Genomic DNA, 18,638 nt, shown 5'->3' on the forward strand with positions numbered 1-18,638 from the left:
GGGGTTTACATTTTATTCTGTAGTCTTCTAAAGCCTTTTTAGGCCATTTTTTCCCAAATGGGGCTAAAAAAAAAATAAGCTGTTTAAGGTATTTTTATTAAGAATTATTTTTATAAGTAGCATAATGGAAAATAAATATGAATTCATCCGTCTTTGCTGCATCTTTAATGGGCTGTGGTTTTTAGAGGTCGGTTTTAAAAAACTGCTCTTGTGTGATAGGTGGAATGAAAAAAAAAGGGTAAAGGGAAGATTGAACATTAAACTATATATGTTGCCCTGGTACCCCAAATAAGACTGGGAAAGGACATGTAGAATTAGCCTTCCTGAATAGCACAAGGTTCTTTAAAGCTAACTAGCCTAGAACTGGTTACTACTTAATAAACTGTGCCTACTCTGCTGGGTTTATGCTCATGCTCCCAAAACTTTTGTAGTATATAACCTGATAGGGAAAAGGAAGAAATTTGCTTGGCTTCTTCCAGGTTACATGTGTCTGTTATATAACAAAAATGTAAATCAGTGATGAACTCCTAAAGTTCGTAACACTCTTTTGGGTATTGTATCATGGAATCATATTGACCCTTATAAATGGACTTCAGAATGGATTTGATCACAGGCATCAGTGTACACAGCAGATGACAACCAGAAGTGTTCTTGAAGGATGCTGAAAGATGTGACCCAAATTAGGCATTAGGTTGTGGTGTTCCTGTTGAATTACTGTTTCTATAATTTCAAATGAATGATCAGACATAGCCACACCTGTTTGTTCCACCTGTGTAATGATCATGCTATAGTGCCACGTGGTGTTGAGGTATTGATTCATTTTGGAAAAGACGGCATTGATTAGCTATGAACCCAACTGGACAGTTGTGTGTAGATTCTTAGCGCAAATTACTTTAACACTTTGGACTTGAAATTCTGAAAGATCAGAAGTTCCTTACTGTTGCAGTTGATTAAACTGTAGGAACTAGTCATTTGATCTCACAGACAGGACTTAATGCTCCACTGCTAGTAGCTGACTGTGGAAAAGTTTAGAATTGCATTTAATTTAGTCAACTGTTAGGCTGTGGTCATGGTTTTTGTTTTGTTTTGTTTTTTGGTGGTTTTTTTTTTTTTTTACCATCTTCATGAGGCATAACTCTTGAAATAACTTTACCAACTCTAAAATATTTATGTAGTTTCTTCTAATTATAAGTAGTTTTTCATATCGCACAGGGGCTTTTTTATTTAGTTATTCTTTTCCATGTAGAGGGGTGCAAGAAAACAAAAAGAAATTCTTTGGTAGTGAGCACAAAATTATGACCCCAATTTTTTTAAGTCCTTAAACTATCTTTGTAATAAACATTTCTTCCTGCCTTGCATAAATGAACATTCACAATGATTAAAAAAAAAATAGATAAAAATCTGTTTTTAATGCTGAACTCAATTTCTGTTTGTTAAGTATACTTGCTTATTTTTATCTTGGCATATTGAGCTCTCTTTGTCGTTTATAGATTACATTCTACAAGTGGTCAGACATACATACACAAGATTATTATTATTGCTACTTTCTTTCCACCTGAAGCATGTGGCGGCCCCAAACCCAGCTTTAGAAGCTGCGTTGTCCACACCTGCTTGCTCTAAGGAAGGTGCTGCTGTCTGCCTGCCATAAGGAAGGTGCTGCTGTGCTCCTAACCGATTGTTGTTTGCGCAGTTGTTCTGATAGACAACCCTCTGTTCAGTGATTAACTCTCCATGTACTTTCTCCTTTCCCAGGAAGATTCAGAAAGGGCCAGGTATTCCCACCGGTCCAGTCATCATCGACCTTATCTGGTTTGTAATAACCAATAAACTTGCCCCTAATACTTGCCCCTCATTAACTTAATGCATTCACCCACAGACTTATGCTGTGTTTGTTTTTGTTCTTATCAGGGAGTTGAGGATGCATTGTCCCTTCGAAGTCTTGGCAGTCACAGGGTTGGTATTTTAAGTTGTTTGCACCATGATAGCAAAGCTTATAGGTGTGAGCTTTCTGCAGCATTATTGCCTGAACAATCTGACAGTGTTCATATTCCTTTGCCTTTAAAAAAAAAATGGAGAAATTATTGGCAGAGTCCTTTCATTGGAAAGTGATCTTTCTCTTAAATTATTGCTATAATCAATATAAATCAATTCTAAAATCATGAATATTTTTAACTATTAAAATGTATTACTATTTTTGTGTAAAAGGACCTTTGATTTTGGAAAATTATCGCAAAATAATAAGATTGATTTTTATGGAATGACATCTGTGTGGTTCAACTTTCAGATTTTCCTACTTTCATATTTTTTAAAATAATGGTTTATTGAATGGGTAATAGCTTTGGGGCTTGGTTGACGAATTATAGTTTTATTACATGGAAGAATTGAGCTACTGATTTGAAAAATTCTCTGCGTAGCATATTTTCAGTAATTACCATACTTCAGCATTTTGATTAACATTTTGTAGTATGCCTCAGCTTTTTAGCATACATTGCTGTAAATCAAGGTAAATGAGAGTTCATTCATTAAAGTCTTGTATATTGTGCCAAGACACTGATCTCTTTTTAAAGAATTGTGCTTTAAAGCTTAAAGCAATGCTTTTAATTTGTTCGTTGACGATATTGATATGCGTATATCTAGATTTTTCATCAGTAAAATGATCTTTCGTGTTGAGGTCTGTGTTGGTTAACTTTCCCTAAATCTAGTTTTCTTCCTATTTTATGTAATATATAAAAGTACTCTATAATAAACCAAGTGTGTTTTGGTATATGAGTTTCAGATGTGCTTGTACTCTTAGGTAGTCCTTTAGTCATATTTCTTACTGGTGACTGTAATCTACTTTCTCTTTTTACAGTAAGTTAGTACACTTATTTTGAGTCATAAATATTTTAGTTAATTGCAAAAGTTTAGATTTATAAGAATATTAACAAGCCTTCACAGCAACCTAATCAGCAATTTAAGAATGATTTTACAGAAGAAACATTTTTTTAAGATAATAAACTCATCCTGCTTCTCCCTAGAGATTTTTTTCTTTTTAAACACTTTGAAAATAATCATACAGGGAGTTAGTCAATAAAAGTTTAAAAGTTGAGTGTTGAGGGTTTGAAAATAATCTCTCCCCATTTAAAAAAAATTTATGGCTTTTTCCTTTGCTTTCCATTATAATGTTCATAGTGTGAAGTTTCACACAGTTACCATTAAGCTGGTTATTTATAATTTTCTAAGTGGTCTCAGGGAAACTTGATTATGTATTAGTTATATTAGTTTAACCGAACAGTAAAACCATCCAAGTTTGATGTAATTTAGGTCAATTTTTAAAATCATTTTTAAAAAAGATTTTATATATTTACTTGAGAGAGAGGGAGAGAGAGAGAGAGAGAGAGAGAGAGCAAGTGATGGGGGGAGAGGAGCAGAGGGAGAGGGAGAAGCAGACTTCCTGCTGAGCAGGGAGCCCACCCCGGGGCTCAGTCCTGGGACTCCAGGATCATGACCTGAACCTAAGGCAGATGCTTCACTGACTGAGCTGCCCAGGTACTCCTAATTTACTAGCCTTCAAAACAAATCTGCAAACAAGCACAAGAGAAATTAAACCTGCAATTAAGCTAATAAGGAATTGGTTACCATGAGTGTTTATAAAGTAATAATGATGATTTTCTTCTTATGGGAATTATAGCATTAAATAAATTTAAGATAAAACTAGAACTCTCACAGCATTTTATTTCACTGTGGTAAGTGTGAAAATTTGCTGCTATGGTAAAGAGTAAAGCTTCCAGTTTTTAAAAAATCTGAGCGTGAACATGAAGATTAATAAAAATTTTACACCTTAGAGGAGACTCTAGTACGTTATTGTGTATGAGTGTACATCCAGCACATTTTAAATAGTTAGATTTCCTGGAAATAAGTCTGAAAGCTCACTAATAACATTGTTTAAAAGGAATATAATTGAGGGGCCACCTGGGTGGCTCAGTTGGTTATGTGGCTGCCTTTGGCTCAGGTCATGATCCCAGGATCCTGTGATGGAGACCCACATTGGGCTCCCTGCTTAGCAGGGAGTCTGCTTCTCCCTCCGCCTCTCCCCGCTCTCCCTCCCCCTGCTTGTTCTCTCAAATAAATAAAATCTTTCTTAAAAAAAGAAATATAATTGAGGTAAGTTTTTTTTTAAAAGTAGATAATATTGGGAATTCTAAGTTTTTGTCAGATTATGTACCTTTTAAGATTTTATTTTTAAGTAATCTGTACACCCAGTGTGGGGTTCGGGCTCACAAGAGTCGCATGCTCTACCAACTGAGCCAGCTAGTAGCCCTCAGATTATTTACTTTAAGAAGAAATAACTACCACGGGAAGCCTGGGTGGCTCCAGTCAGTTAAGCGTCTGGCTTCGGCCTAGGTCATGATCCTGGAGTCTTGGGATCGAGTCCTGCTTCTGGCTCCCTGCTTAGCATAGAGCCTACTTCTCCCTCTGCCTGCCTCTCCCCCTGCTTGTGCTCCCTCTGTCTCTCTCTCTGACAAATAAATAAAATCTTTAAATAAAAGTTAAAAAAAATAAAAAATAATTACCACATACATTAAGCTGAATATGTAGACAGCTTTTGTTCTCTTTTAAAAATAAATGTGATGGTCTAAAACACTGACCTAATCTTTATTGGGATTTGCTATATAATTTGGGAGTTTTGGTATTTCTTTGCCAGTTATCTTTTAAAACGTATGAGCTGTATATTAAAAAGGTCTAATACTTTTGGATCGTGTGTTTGATGTATGAACATGAGCAGTACCTGGATGTGAGGCAGATGTATTTAAGGTTTTCTGCCATATTCTTAGGACTTTGAACTTTCTTTTTATCCAGTTAACTTCAGTTAATACTTTCTTGAAAGATGACCTGCCAGAAGGTATTTGGACTGGAAATGGTGTCCATGCTATAGATATTCTATAAAAAATAAAAGGAGCAAAAATCGTTCAAGACTGTGAATGATAGGTTTGGGGGAAGGAGGATGAAATCGAAGCCCTGAGCTTAGAATTTAAACTGTCTGTTTCTTTAAAAAATGATCTGCCCATAAAAAACATCTTACAAATGCTTGGTCACTGCTTTTTATATTGAAATACGAGAAGACCATAAGGTAGAGGTCCAAAATTAGAAAATTGAGGCCATCTTGAGCCAGAGCAGTAGGGATGGATACATTGCAATTTCTTATTGGTGCCGATTTTTACTGTTATATATATTAGTTCTTGTTTAATTATCAATGCCTGTAGTATAATTTTAATGAATTTAATTTTAATATGCTTGCAATTTGTGTTTTGTCATTTACTACTACACTGTTTAATTCCATGGAAGAACCCATCGAAGGACATAACTGGGACACACTGGAGCAGAGCTGGTACACCCAAAAGGAAAGACATCATGGTGTGTAGTTCAGAAAAATGCGTAGTGTTAATATTATGCACTTTGATACTCAGAGTTCTGCGGGCTTGAGTAATAGGTATATTCTAACAGAAATTGACACTTGCTGAGCTTTGTTTCCACAACTTGTTTGCTCTATTTCTTTTAATTTTACTTCCAATGAAGACTTTCACGTAACTTTCTGTGAGAGTTAAAATCTTTTTGATAGACGGTCATAGAAGATTTGGAAATATTTTAGCTAGAGCCCTTAATATATTCAGTTCTCTCTCCTTCGATGACTTATTTGTTTTTAAACAACATAAATACCAATTGACATGTACTAGGGGGATTCTTTTTGTTTACCCAGTTGTTCTAGTAGCAGTTGGAGTGTCCAAGTTATGGATTTCTTACCAGATAGATTCAGCAGTTTTTTAAAAAACAGCTGAATTCTGCATTATATTTTGGAAAGGGAAAATTGAAACAGGTCAATTTCAATTCTCTTGTTAAATTCTATGCCTTTGTAAAATGCCATTGGTGCTACAGAGAGGATCAGAACACATAAGACATGACTGTTTTCTTCAGTGAACTTATCTGGTTGGGAAGGCAGAATAGTTTATATGCAAGAATGTGTGGCTTGAGTAATACGTATTTTAGAGATGGTATTTTTTTTTAAAAACAAAAAAGTTATTTTGTTAACGGAGAAGAGACCTAAGTGAAATTTCTATAGAAAAGGAACTTTACTTTCAGGGAAATATCACTCACAATACAGTGACATTTTACCATTGCACATAATTTGCTAAATGCACACCGTTAGGCATTTTAGAAAATTTTAGTTAAACAAGATTTTTGTTACACATGTAATAACACTATCGTTTGCCTCTTCTGGGTAAGATTGCTTAAAAGGTGTAAGCTAGAATGCTTGAAAGACAAGATTAGGAAATCACAAATCTAAGTATTATGCTATAATGCAGTTTCTTGGATTCGAACTGTGCTATTATGCCTGTTGTCTTATTTTCTTAAAGACCTACATGAAATGTGATTTTTCTGGTCTTATCATAAATTTTATGTGTTTTTCTTTGATTGATATTTAATGCCACACCTGTATGTATAGTGTACATATTCCGCACTTTGCTTCGACTAAGTTTCCAGTTTTGTTCAGTGTTTTTAATAGGGAAGCTCTTGAGAAAGGAAGGTTTTCAGCTGTATGTCCACAGGCAGATCGAAGGGGACTTCCACATTTTGATGCTGGAATTGGTTTTTTTTGTTTGTTTTTTTTTTTGTTTGCAATCCTGATTATGTTAGTTATGTGCTCTCGCTTCATTGTCCATGCCTTGCTTTTGCCATGTTTCAAACAATGGGAAATGATGGTAACAGTCACAATAATAGAAAGTAAAACATCTTTTTAATTTCAAAATGCTTAATTCTGCATGTAAAGGCTCCCTGTGGATGTTTTGTGCTAAAGTATACCGAGGTTGAATCATCTCAGCAGCATTGACTAGGAATTCTATGTTTGAAAGGGAACATGCAGCTTTACACGTACGTGAAGTTTAGCAATCACTTACACTAGGGAAGTGTGGGTGTGAGGAAGAAGATTCTTTAATTCAAATGTAACAGCCTTTGTGTATAATAGTTTTTGACTTTTAAGGTAGTGCTGGATTTTTAAAAATTGTTTTTATTTAAATTCCAGTTTGGATTTTTAATAACTTTGCAAATGTTGCTTTTTTCCTCTTTATATTTCTAATTTTGGGAATACAATCAACTTTCAACTTTTTCTGAAATCCAGTATGATGCTGTCAAGGATAGATCGTCAAGACTTTCATCATTAGTATGTAGTGCATGACTTTGTGTTAAATGTAGTTTTACTTTATAAATGCCTGATCATGCTAATCACAGATTATGACTAACTGTCACAGGTTTGTTATTACGTTTTGGGGAAAGAGTATGGCCAACAATGCAAAAACTGTTGTTTTGCGATTGTGGCATAATTTAACATTTGAATAATTTTTTCTTTTAGAATTTCAGGATCAGATAAAAATGATTTGCTTCCTTATTCAGGACTAAGATTGGTAGTAGTTTTTCTTAAAGTGATAAGCACCTCAAATGACACATATGCATTGCCTGGAAGTCATGTTTCTGGCAGTGTTTGATACCCATTGACCTACAGGCCCTGCTGTGTTTCTTTTTATGTGTCACAAGCCAGCGGGTGTGCAGTTGCTAAACAGGAAACAGCCAGCAGTGACAGGTGATACCTGAAACAGCATTACGCCTGCTCATTTTTGCTTGATTGGCTGGGTTTTTAGGTATATCATTTTAGCTAAAGAAGTTTAGTTACAGCGTGTTTTCCTTGGGTTAATATTATGTCAGTAGATTGCCTGAGTTTCTAGACAGTGTAGTCATCTCTTAAAATGTTCAGGGTAATGTATAAAAGGAAGGATATGCATATTCACAAAAAAATGAGTGGATGGATTCAGAATCTAGCTGTGCATATGTCAGGTGATTTGCCTAGAGCAGACTGCTAAGAAGTGGGATATTTCTATCTGCACCTCCTCATTTCAGGTGAGCAGTGCATAGCTAGGTTGGGTTTCTTGTCTGCCTAATGACCTATATAGTAGTATTTCTGTCCTTTATGCCCTCGTATACACTTGGCTTTGCACTCCTGGGAGAAGTTATGTATTGAGACGGTGCTGTCTTCAGAGGACCTGTGTGCAAGGTCAATGTCTGGTAATGCTTTTGCTACAAGGGGCAGTTCATATCATCTTGGCTATTTTCCTCCCGAGCAGCATGTGCTGTGGGACCACTAACTTGGGTCAGGAGTATTTTCTTGGGCAAAGCAATGCCATGTTCTTTCTCTCTCAGTTTTGTTTTGATTGATTCCAAAAGATTGCCTTTTGGCCTTTTGCTATAAGAAAGACCTAGAAGGAGGTGGACCCTCTTGTCACCCATACCTTTATAAAGAAGGTAGAAAGGACTCAAATAAGATGTGGGGTGAGCATCCTTACAAATGCCCTGCCTGGCTCTGAGTCCTAATTACATCTTTTTTAGCTGGCTGTATGTGAGACGGACGGCATAGGGGGAAGTGAGGAGGAATGCAGATGCGTAGAGGTACTCTATCTCTTAGCTAGTCAGCCAAGTGCCATGAGTCATTTACTAACAGCTGGGAAATAGATCCCATGGGGACTACTCTGTATCTCATGTGCATCTTTCTGTGTATGATTTTAAGACAAAGTTTATTAAGTTATTTTTTAAACTTCACTATGTGATCGTGAAAGTTAACTTCAAATGTTTACTTCCAGAATCATTCTTACAGTCACTCTTATGGAATGAAGAAGAGGTCTTCTGGTTCTCATAAAGACCCACTGGTTAGTTGTGTTCTGTCTCATGTCCCACTGTCTTGTGCTGCTGTAAAATTCACTGATTACTTTTAGGGAACTTAAGAATTATGACTGCTTTGGTGTGTGCCTTTGGCATTATTGAAATTTGATAACATACTGAAACATGATTTATCACAATCTTATTTAGAAGTAATTTTGTTTTCACTTACAGGATTTAATAGCAAGTCAATACAAGAAGTTCATTAATCATCTATTTTCAGTTATGAACTGTCCTTTGGAATATACTTAAAGAATCAGTTTAGTGAGGTTTTTGTTTTTGTTTTTGTTTTTAAAGATTTTTTTGTTTAGTTATTTTTGAGAGAGAGAGAGAGAGCATGAGCAGGGGGAGGGGCAGAGGGAGAAGCAGACTCCCTGCCAAGCAGTGAGCCCAGTGCTGACTGATTCCAGGACCCTACGATCATGACCTGAGCTGAAGGCAGACACTTAACTGACTGAGCCACCCAGGCACCCAGGTTTAGTGAGATTTGTATCCTTATTTTAGAAATTTGATTTAGTTGTGGTATTATAGGCAGTGCCAAACTCACAAATAGGTTTCATTCTGAGAGTTTTTTAGTTTGTAGGTTAAATTTTGGGAAGGTGGAATGAATTTTCTGGTAGAAACAATGAAGTATGTGTTAGCAGAGTTCCCATGTTATCTTGCAGGAAACTCTTTAACCTAGCATGTCATTAAACTATAGAACTAATACTGCTCCATTCCAGCCACCTTGCTAAACATTTCTGTGGGGGAAAAATGTGTCCAGAATGCCCATTTGGATTATTAGGAACACTTCTTCCTGTTAGGCTGCCACAGTACTGGCAGGAGAATCAGTCCCAAACTCCCTGTTACCTGGTTTCTGTGTAAGGGGCTCTGATCTTTGGTGGGGTGAGAGAGGATCAGTAGGCTTTGGCAGGTAGGAGGGAATATAATGGAGAGGATATTAGTGAGAAGCCCTGGAGGGTGAAGCATTGAGAGCTCTGGGGAGAGGTTAGTCCTGGTGCCTTGTTGAGGGTGTGGTGTGGGGAGGCAAGGCTGGGCGTGGCAGGGCTCAGTGGGAGTAGGGATCCCCCCCCCCCCCCCGCCCCCGGCCCATTGCAGTGTCCGCAGTGCAGGAGGAGTCTTTCAGTCAGGGCTTGCTTACATTTCCTTAATTCTGAGTGTAAAAGATGGCTGGATAAGTTAGGGAATTACATAGATGATGTTCTCTTCGCCAGGTAACCACCATCTGTATAATGACTTGTTCTGTGCAGCATATTGAAAATGAACCTGCCATAGATGTTTTAGGCCAAACCTGTTTAGTACACACTGGCACTGTGTTTTTGGTAATTTAATCGGATCATTTTATTTATTTATTTATTTATTTATTTATTTATTTATTTATTTTAAAGATTTTATTTATTTATTCGACAGGATAGAGACAGCCAGCTAGAGAGGGAACACAAGCAGGGGGAGTGGGAGAGGAAGAAGCAGGCTCATAGCGGAGTAGCCTGATGTGGGGCTCGATCCCATAACGCTGGGATCACGCCCTGAGCTGAAGGCAGACGCTTAACCGCTGTGCCACCCAGGTGCCCCTGGATCATTTTATTTTGACAAATAATGGGAGGGACTACGAGAAGTTTGAAGAAAAAGCCTTTACTATTTTCTGTGGCATTGCCAAGTGGATTATAAAAGTGGTAATAGTTGTTTTGGATTTTTCAAGGCTGTTACTAAGTATGACATGAGAGTAAATCATTTATTATTTCCATTCCATTTTGACTGAGGGTTTATGCTCATGTTTTTATTTTTATTTTTTTTATTTTATTTTATTTTATTTTTTTTAAGATTTTATTTATTTATTCGACAGAGATAGAGACAGCCAGCGAGAGAGGGAACATAAGCAGGGGGAGTGGGAGAGGAAGAAGCAGGCTCATAGCGGAGGAGCCTGACGTGGGGCTCGATCCCATAACGCCGGGATCACGCCCTGAGCCGAAGGCAGACGCTTAACCGCTGTGCCACCCAGGCGCCCCTATGCTCATGTTTTTAAAGCGAAAAAGTTAGTAATGACTTGGTTTGAATACAGTTAACCTTTAATATTAGTCTTTTTTTGGAGACTTGAGATAATTGTTATTTTGACTTTTACTTAATGCGATTCAATGCTTTAAAGTCATTGTTTTGGAGGAGAGGGGGGTTTGTCAGTATCAGAGTTTGCCTTTGTGTATTGTCAACAACGTTTAACCTAAGAAAAATGTGTTTAATTTTACTTTTTGCAGAGTGGCCTCTACTTTGACCAGAGAAATTATAGCAGTCTTAGACATAGCAAACCCACCTCTGCCTACACTCGGGTTTGTCTCAAGCTTGTTGGCTTTGTGTGTTTTATCCAACTTTAATGTACTTCTAACCCCTGGTTTTGCATTTTGACTAGTTAGAACTAATCTGTGAGTGGCTGTGTGTACACTAGTTTGTGGTAACTGAATTCGTAGAGTCTGTGTATCTTTACATGATGTGAACTATTGAACCACCACATTTGTAAATGAGTACCATTTTCCCCAGTTTTTTAAAATGAAAAGTATTTAACACACAAAAATATTCAAAGAATTGTATATTAACCACCCACGTGCCTACTACTTAGATTCTACAATTAATATTTTACTACATTTCCTTTATCATATTAATGTCTGTCCGTCTATCCATCCACTGATCCATCTTTTGGGGGGGATGTATTTCAGAATAAGTTGTAGGCATCACTATACATCATGGTGGATGGCCTTTTAATAAAAGCTTACATGTAAAAATTTAAATGGGATGAGAAGAATATAATTATTTGTTTAATGTTAGAATCCTTGTTTTTTCAAGACATTTGGCACATTATACATTTAAAACAGAAATATGTGGCACATAGTACATATAAAATAATTCAGTTGTCAAAACCTGCACACAACTTAGATATTCTTATTTGTCTTGTCTGATGGGCTTGGAAAAAAGAGCTGAAAATTATTTTCAAATGACATCAGAAAAAGAAAGATTTAATTCCATTTTTAAAAATGCAGTGCGTTGTTAGTGCCTTGGATTCTTTGTGACCAGTAGGTTTTTTCTGATTAAATTAAGACACTTAGTCCATGGCTTGTTTTGAAATACAGGGTTTCTAATCTATTTGGAAAAGAGTTTTTGTAGTGGTAACTTGGAGCTCATTTACCTTTTCCTCAGTAATCAGGCCAAGCTCATCAGGAGTCTGCCGTGAGATCTCAGAAAGTGTCTCAGGACCTGCTGGTGATCCGGGTGTGGCTGCTGTCCTCCACACTCACTGCGCTGTGGCCCTCTTTTCTTGAGTGTTCTCTTAGGCTGCCACCCCATCTCCTACCATTACTATTGAAAGCCCAGTAGGACTTAAACATGTTTATAGAAAACTATTCCAGGTGTTTCTCTTATCCCTTGAAATGCATATTCAAAAAGATTTCTAATGGCTTAGTTTTTCTCACCTTATGTGTTACTTAACTACCTTAAGCACTCAGGAATTGCTAATGAATTATGGAATGTAGAATAAACACGGCTTCTGTTCTCATGATGGAGAAACCAAGTCTCCTTTTGTTTTGCTGAATTATCTTGTTCTGTTTTGTTTTTGTTTCTTAACAGTCTTCTTCCCTGTGTAGTGACCCTCTGGCGACATCAAAGAGTACCAGGGTTAGTACTTTCTGAGAAGTGTGTTGCCTTCAGAGCTACCAGTTGCTTTTCTTTGGGTTAAATCATGCGCTTTTTTCATAGGCCTCCTCTACTGCAAATTCTGGTCTGCTGAGAAGTACCAGTCTGGTTTGTATTTTTCTCTTCCAATGTATGCACTTCTGGTGGAGCCACTGTCATGGTGCTGACCCTGGCTTGACAGCTTTCCTCCAGAATAGTCAAGGACACATGGCTTTAATGCTATGTACACTGCAGAATGTGCTGCCAGTGCTTAAAATGTAAAACTTTATGGTAGTAAGAAACAAAACAGCCCTACTGCTGGCTGTTGGTAGGCCCTTGCTTACAGTTGTCTTCCTGTAGAGAAGACAAACTTGCATGGGCTCCACTACACTTGTATACTTTTGTGAGATGGTTGCCCATGCATAGATGTCATATTTTTCTTTGGGACAGCTGTGGCCTTGGCCATGTTAATACTAGGCTCTAATAAAGCAAGCTGACTTGGAAGCAAAAACCATATCTCTGTGTAACGTGCGCCATAGCTCTCTGTAATGTGTGAGTTGTGAGCTGGTTGCTTTCAGGCTGTTGCTTTGTTGTGCTGTGGCCTGTTCGAGTAGACTGGCAACTTGAGGCTTTGTAGTTTCATTTTATTGTGCCAATGGGCAAAGTGCTTTGTGTCCCTCACTTTTCTGCTCAGTTCCTTCTTTTGAGAGAATAAATTCATAAATGTTCCTTCTCCTAGTTTCATAACATGGTGATGAAAAGAAATACTGTAATGGTGCTTTTTAAATGAAGTGTGAGTTTGAAGTTTTGGGACTGATGTAGGACTTTACGCATATCAGTGAGTGTTCTCACCTGACACACACAACACTTTTTGGAACTGAGTACTACGAAGAAGTTGTGACATTTTCAAAACAACTTTGGTGCCTGAATAAATAGATGAGTGGTATTTCCTCTGTTTTTTAGGTATCATTGTATGATGGTGGATTATATAATCCTTATGGGTCTCGAACTGTAAGTCTAACCAGGGGGAGGTGGTGAGGAGGGTGTGTGTAGGTGGGCACAGTTTACTTACAAAGAAAAAGTCATTTAATCTGACCTGCAGTTGCTCTATAAGGTATGACCCATGAGCTAGCCAGTTGTGACTCTGACCCAAGTTGTGAGGAACTGCCTGCCAGAAATCATGGCTCACAGTTGAAGGGAATATAGGTGGAGAAACCTCTTTTCCTGCTCTTTAGTCCCTGAGGAAGAGGATGGGAGCAGTGCTTCTCAGGGCATGCCCTTCCCCTCCTCACCCTCCAGCTGAGGGCTGCTGGATCTGGAGGGTTGGAAGGGAGGTGGAGTTCCAGTCACCTTCACCCCGGGAGCCAGTGACCACTTAGGTCCAGGGTCACAAATGTATTCCCCCAGCAGGAAAAGGAGCTAGCCATTATTGTAAAACCTTTCTTCTTGGCAACTTTATAGCCATCTGAATACAGTTATTACTCATCAAGAACAAGTTCGACCCGAAGCAGTCCTGTGGTGAGCTGTCTGGTTTCTTTGCATGCTTTGTAGATACTTTGGGTTGTTTCCTTAATCTGTACTCACGATTCAGAATGTTAAAGATGTGTGTTTCACTCTCTTGTGCATGGTTTATCATTTTGCTTCAGTACACAGACTCAGGTATACTAATTTGTCCTAATTGCTGGTCTGCGTGAATGTGACTTAGCACATAATTTCTAAAATGAGTCTGGAGCCAGTGCCATTAGAAGTTTTAAAAAAATTTGTATTGTCGTTTATGTGAACTTCTTATCTCTTCAGTGGTGATATTTCACTAAACGGGTTGATTATCTTATGTTTCTCCTTTCCATCTCTGCTGCCTGCATTGAGCCGTTTCACTTGCTTGCCAGCACTTCAATCAAGGGAGTGAAAGAAGAAGTAATAAAACAAGTCAGCTTTTAAAAGTTGTTTACATAAAAGACAAAGCTGGGACAAGTCTAATCACCTAATCTTTCTGGAATATTAAAACATTTTTTTAAGTTATAAAAGTAGTATTAGCTTAAGGAAAGTGCAGAGTAGAAGTCCCCTGACTCTTGCCTTATGTCCCCTTTTCTGTTGAATGTGTTTTGGAGATAGTTTTATGTCAGCACATTCTTTTTAATGGCAATGTATTATCCCACTAGTGCATGGGTTGTACATTTCTTTTTGAGGATTTCTTGGATATGTTAATTTTTTTGGTAGGTATTGTTTTTGTTTTTTGTTTTTAAATTGAAGTACAGTTGACACACAAGGTTACATTAGTTTCAGGTGTACAACATGATTTGACGAGTTTATACGTTATGCTGTGCTTGCCACAAGTATAGCTCCCATCTGTCACCATACAATGTGATTACAATACCATTGACTATATTCTCTATGCTGTAGCTTTTATCCTTGCCACTTAATCTTATTACATAGCTGGAAGCTTGTATTTCCCACTCCCTATCAATGGACATTTAAGTTGCTAGATTTTTGCTACAGCAAACACTTGCATAATGGACTTTCATATACAAGTATATTTTTGTGTACTTATGAGTAGATTTCGTGTAAGATAAATTGCTACTCATTAAATGATGGGGGCCAAAGAGTATATACATTTAAATTATGCATATTGCCATATTGCCCACCAAAAAGACTATGCTAATTTACATTTCCAATGGCAAATGATGACTTTAGGAGCTACTTTGTTATTCTTGACAGTGTCAAAATAGGAGAAATTATTAAAGCAATTTCTTAATGGTAAATACAGATTGCTTTGTGGAGTGGAATAGGGGAGCTGTATGGGTTTTCTTTTACATACATGTTGGGCTCTGTTCTGCCATTTCCAAGCAGCACTTCTCAAGAATTCCACTCCTATACTTAACAAAAATGTACGTAGGAATGTTTAAGGAGATGAAGGCTTTTTGATATAAGTAGGAAGTTTACTTTTACCTCACTCCGTAATAAAATTCCACTTGGCAGTTCTTGGGCCTGGTAGCATTTTTAATGTACCAATGTGATGGCCCCTTGCAAACAAAATTATGGTAATATATTTTCAAGCAAGTGTAGAACCTTGTCCTTGTGTGCTGGCTACATGTTATTTCATTCGCAAGTTGGGTTCAGAGTTATTATCTTGGTGATGCCAGCATGGTTCCTCAGTGATGTCAGAATAGAGGTAACCTAGACACACAGAAGATGAGTCTTCTGCTGCTCGTGAAACAGGAAGAAAACTGTAGGGTGATGTTAGAAATATCTCCACCCATTGCATAGGAATGAATAAAGGAAAATAAGAATCATCATTTCAGTGTCTTTGCTGGTAGGAAATTCTGTCTTTGACTTATTTCACTTGAAGATATTCTTGTATTTTCTCTCCCAAACTTAAGCATTAAGTATACTTATTGACACCCCCCCCCCCCGATGGGATCCCAAAGGGCCTAGCGATTTAAAAAGCATGAAATCCCTAGCTGGTTTTGGTTGGTCTATTTATGCCCTAGCCCTCCACTCCTGTCCTCTTTCTGTAATTTAAATAAAAGATAAAGTAGTATTCTGTGTGCTTTTTTGGAAATATCGTTTAGTTTTCAGTGATAGTTTATTATACTTTGAAGCCACTTTTCTATTCTATGGTGCACAATAGATGGTGCCAATTACATGCCCATGTAGAGTAATTGCATGCTTTCCCCAACCTTACCTAATGTGCTTACAGCCAGGTAAGACCCGTAGTGAAATCACATGTTTGTCATTATCTGCTTTTAATATCTGTAGTTTCCTGACGATGACACTGCAAGCATTGCGTCTTCTGGTCGCTCCAGTCGTGGGCGAAGGGACAGTGTGGTGAGCGTGGTTTGCATGCAAACACATACGATAAGTTTTTAAATTGCCCCTATGTGTGATCCCATGAAATCTACTGGAAAGTGAAATTTGCATTTGACAAAAATGAACATTTTCCTCAAATTTAGTTTATATGAATAATTTGCCTTCAAAAATGTGTTCCTGTGAATATGTATTCTCTGTGGGCTATGGAAGCTTTCATCAATAACTTGCCTCTTCACACCTTTTATGTGCTTGTCTTTGTGTATTTGAAAGATTTTCACTTTTTATTCTTTGTTGCTGTTTTATGCATATGCATTTATGTGCACAATTCACCAGAAACAAAAAAGTTTCTCCAGCAAAATGAATGCTCCACTTCGCATAAAACTCCTGACTATGGATTACAAATCATGTTGCGATCAGTTGCTTTCTTCACTATGTATTTAAGATGTACTGTTTATAGTCCATACATCTTTTTTTTTTTTAAGATTTTATTTATTTGACACAGAGAAAGAGAGAGAGCGCACACAAGCAGTGGGGAGGGGCAGAGGGAGAGGGAGAAGCAGACTCCCTGCTGAGCAAGGAGCCCGCTGTGGGGCTCCATCCCGAGACTCCGGGATCACGACCTGAGCCGAAGGCAGACACTCAACCAGCTAAGCCAGCCAGGCACCCCTATAGTCTATACATCTTTTAAGACCTGTGAACTTTTTAGAGTCTTTGATGGCAAAATTTAGAAATTCTGGTCAAAAATTCTGGTTAAAAATTCAACTAGTATAATAACTGTAGAGGCAACAAATAGCCAGGTCAAAAGACAAATTATGTAATTTCAGATTATTTTGATGATGCTGGAAGTTTTTCAGAGAGCTGATAGCATTTTTGCTATATTTAAGAATTGATTTGAAAATTACATTAAGGATGATATGTCAGCCTAAAGCTAGTAAAGAGCCGTGTTTTGTGAAAGATTGTAAACCGGAAGCTTTCATAGAAAAGGAGAACACTGAATGTTTGTGAGATTTGTTGCCAAGAATGCAGTGATCTAATTAAGGCAATTGTGGTCCATTGGTGAGCCAGTTAATGCTCATACTCACAGCTGAAGGAGGAAAAAACAAGGCAGGACCCCTGAAAGTACCTTGCAAAATGATGGAGTGGAAGGACAGGCGGGGACTTTAAAGTAATGATGCCTGGGTTTGAGCCACTTCTACAAACTGTTAGTTGTGTTAATGGCAGTTAATTTGTAATGGGGATGTTAATGACGGTCTTTGTGGGTAGGCTTAATATATGCATTCAATGAATTACTATATGGAGAATAACTACAAAATTCTTGAGACAATAGGAACCAGTAAAATATTAGGTATATGTAAATCTAAGTTGTATTATTATTACTATGAATAAATACACTGTTGCTTGACTGCATTAGCCCTTAGCAAAACTTCACACTTGTAAGCCTTCTGTGTCTCTGTGGATGGCCTTCCAGATTCCCTTCCTGGAGGGGAAGAGTTTTTAAGCAAGGTAATCAATCAGACAGAGCTGAGTAAGGAAAGCTGATGAGTGAGGTAAAAAAATACTCCTTATTTATTAATTCAACAAATGTTTATGGAGTACCTATTATATGTGAGGCACTGTATTAAGTGTTGGGAGTAATGTGGTAAGCTAGACAGACCAGATTTCTGACTTCATGGAGCTTATATCCTGGTGAAAGAAATAGAAAATAAACAAGTTAACAAAGGAAGAAAAGAGAAGTAACCCCAGTAATTGTGAAGGGTAAAACAGGTGATAGGACAAGGAACATTGAGAGATGCATGTTAGAGAAGGCTTCCCCAAGGGAAGTGACTTTTGAGCTGTGACTTGAAATGGGAGGAGCTAGCTGCCTGAAAGGGGGGGGGGGGTGGAGAGCTTTCTAGGCCAGTGACAAAGTCTCAGATGGGAAAAGACTGAGTTTGGGGAACCAGAAAGGGGCCACTGTAGTTCTTCCATTGTTTTGTCCCACAGTTCCTGGTCTTGAGGAATATGAAAAAGAGGCAAGTGTAAAAATTGGGCAAAAGGTGCAGTAAATACCCTGCGAAGAATGCCTCATTGAGCACACATGTGCTTAACAGAGTCGATAGCTGTAATGAACTACAAATTTTTGAAATATGGTAGAGGCTTTAGGTAAATACTGCCCTAGTGAGGATGATGCGTGTGCTAAACACCAGAGCCTTTTCTGGCCCTCGGCAGTAAATGATCTCTAGTACACAACTCGAGTTAAGGTGCACAAAAGCTTGCTTTAGGGAGCCGTGATTTCCTTTGGGAACCCCTTTACATTTCTTTTCTACTTTTTTGACTAGGTTCATTGCAGTAGTTGCCTCATTGCATGACACTTTATCAAGCACCAAAACAGTATTTTTTCCCTCATATGCCAATGTTCTTATCCTTTTCCTCTCTTTTCTTAACCTTTAAAGCATTTC

At 37.8% G+C, this 18,638-nt stretch overlaps 1 protein-coding gene across 9 annotated transcripts in view; it reads left to right on the forward strand.

The window, feature by feature from the left end:
* LRRFIP2 (LRR binding FLII interacting protein 2) overlaps positions 1–18,638 on the forward strand; it is a 105,014-nt gene that overhangs the window by 42,551 nt on the left and 43,825 nt on the right. For 3 of the 9 annotated variants that reach the window (XM_040636982.1, XM_040636975.1, XM_040636978.1), the window contains exons 4-7: positions 1,909–1,953; positions 5,326–5,394; positions 7,154–7,195; positions 8,664–8,729. The exons of 2 other annotated variants lie outside the window; for them this stretch is intronic. In XM_040636982.1, the coding sequence (XP_040492916.1) occupies positions 1,909–1,953; positions 5,326–5,394; positions 7,154–7,195; positions 8,664–8,729 (222 nt within the window). The remainder of the gene's footprint in view (positions 1–1,908; positions 1,954–5,325; positions 5,395–7,153; positions 7,196–8,663; positions 8,730–18,638) is intronic. 4 more of the 9 variants (XM_040636977.1, XM_040636983.1, XM_040636976.1 and 1 more) reach the window with 3 other exon arrangements.

The sequence above is a fragment of the Ursus maritimus genome, unplaced genomic scaffold, assembly GCF_017311325.1.
Source record: "Ursus maritimus isolate PB19 unplaced genomic scaffold, ASM1731132v1 scaffold_20, whole genome shotgun sequence".
NCBI lineage: Eukaryota > Metazoa > Chordata > Mammalia > Carnivora > Ursidae > Ursus > Ursus maritimus.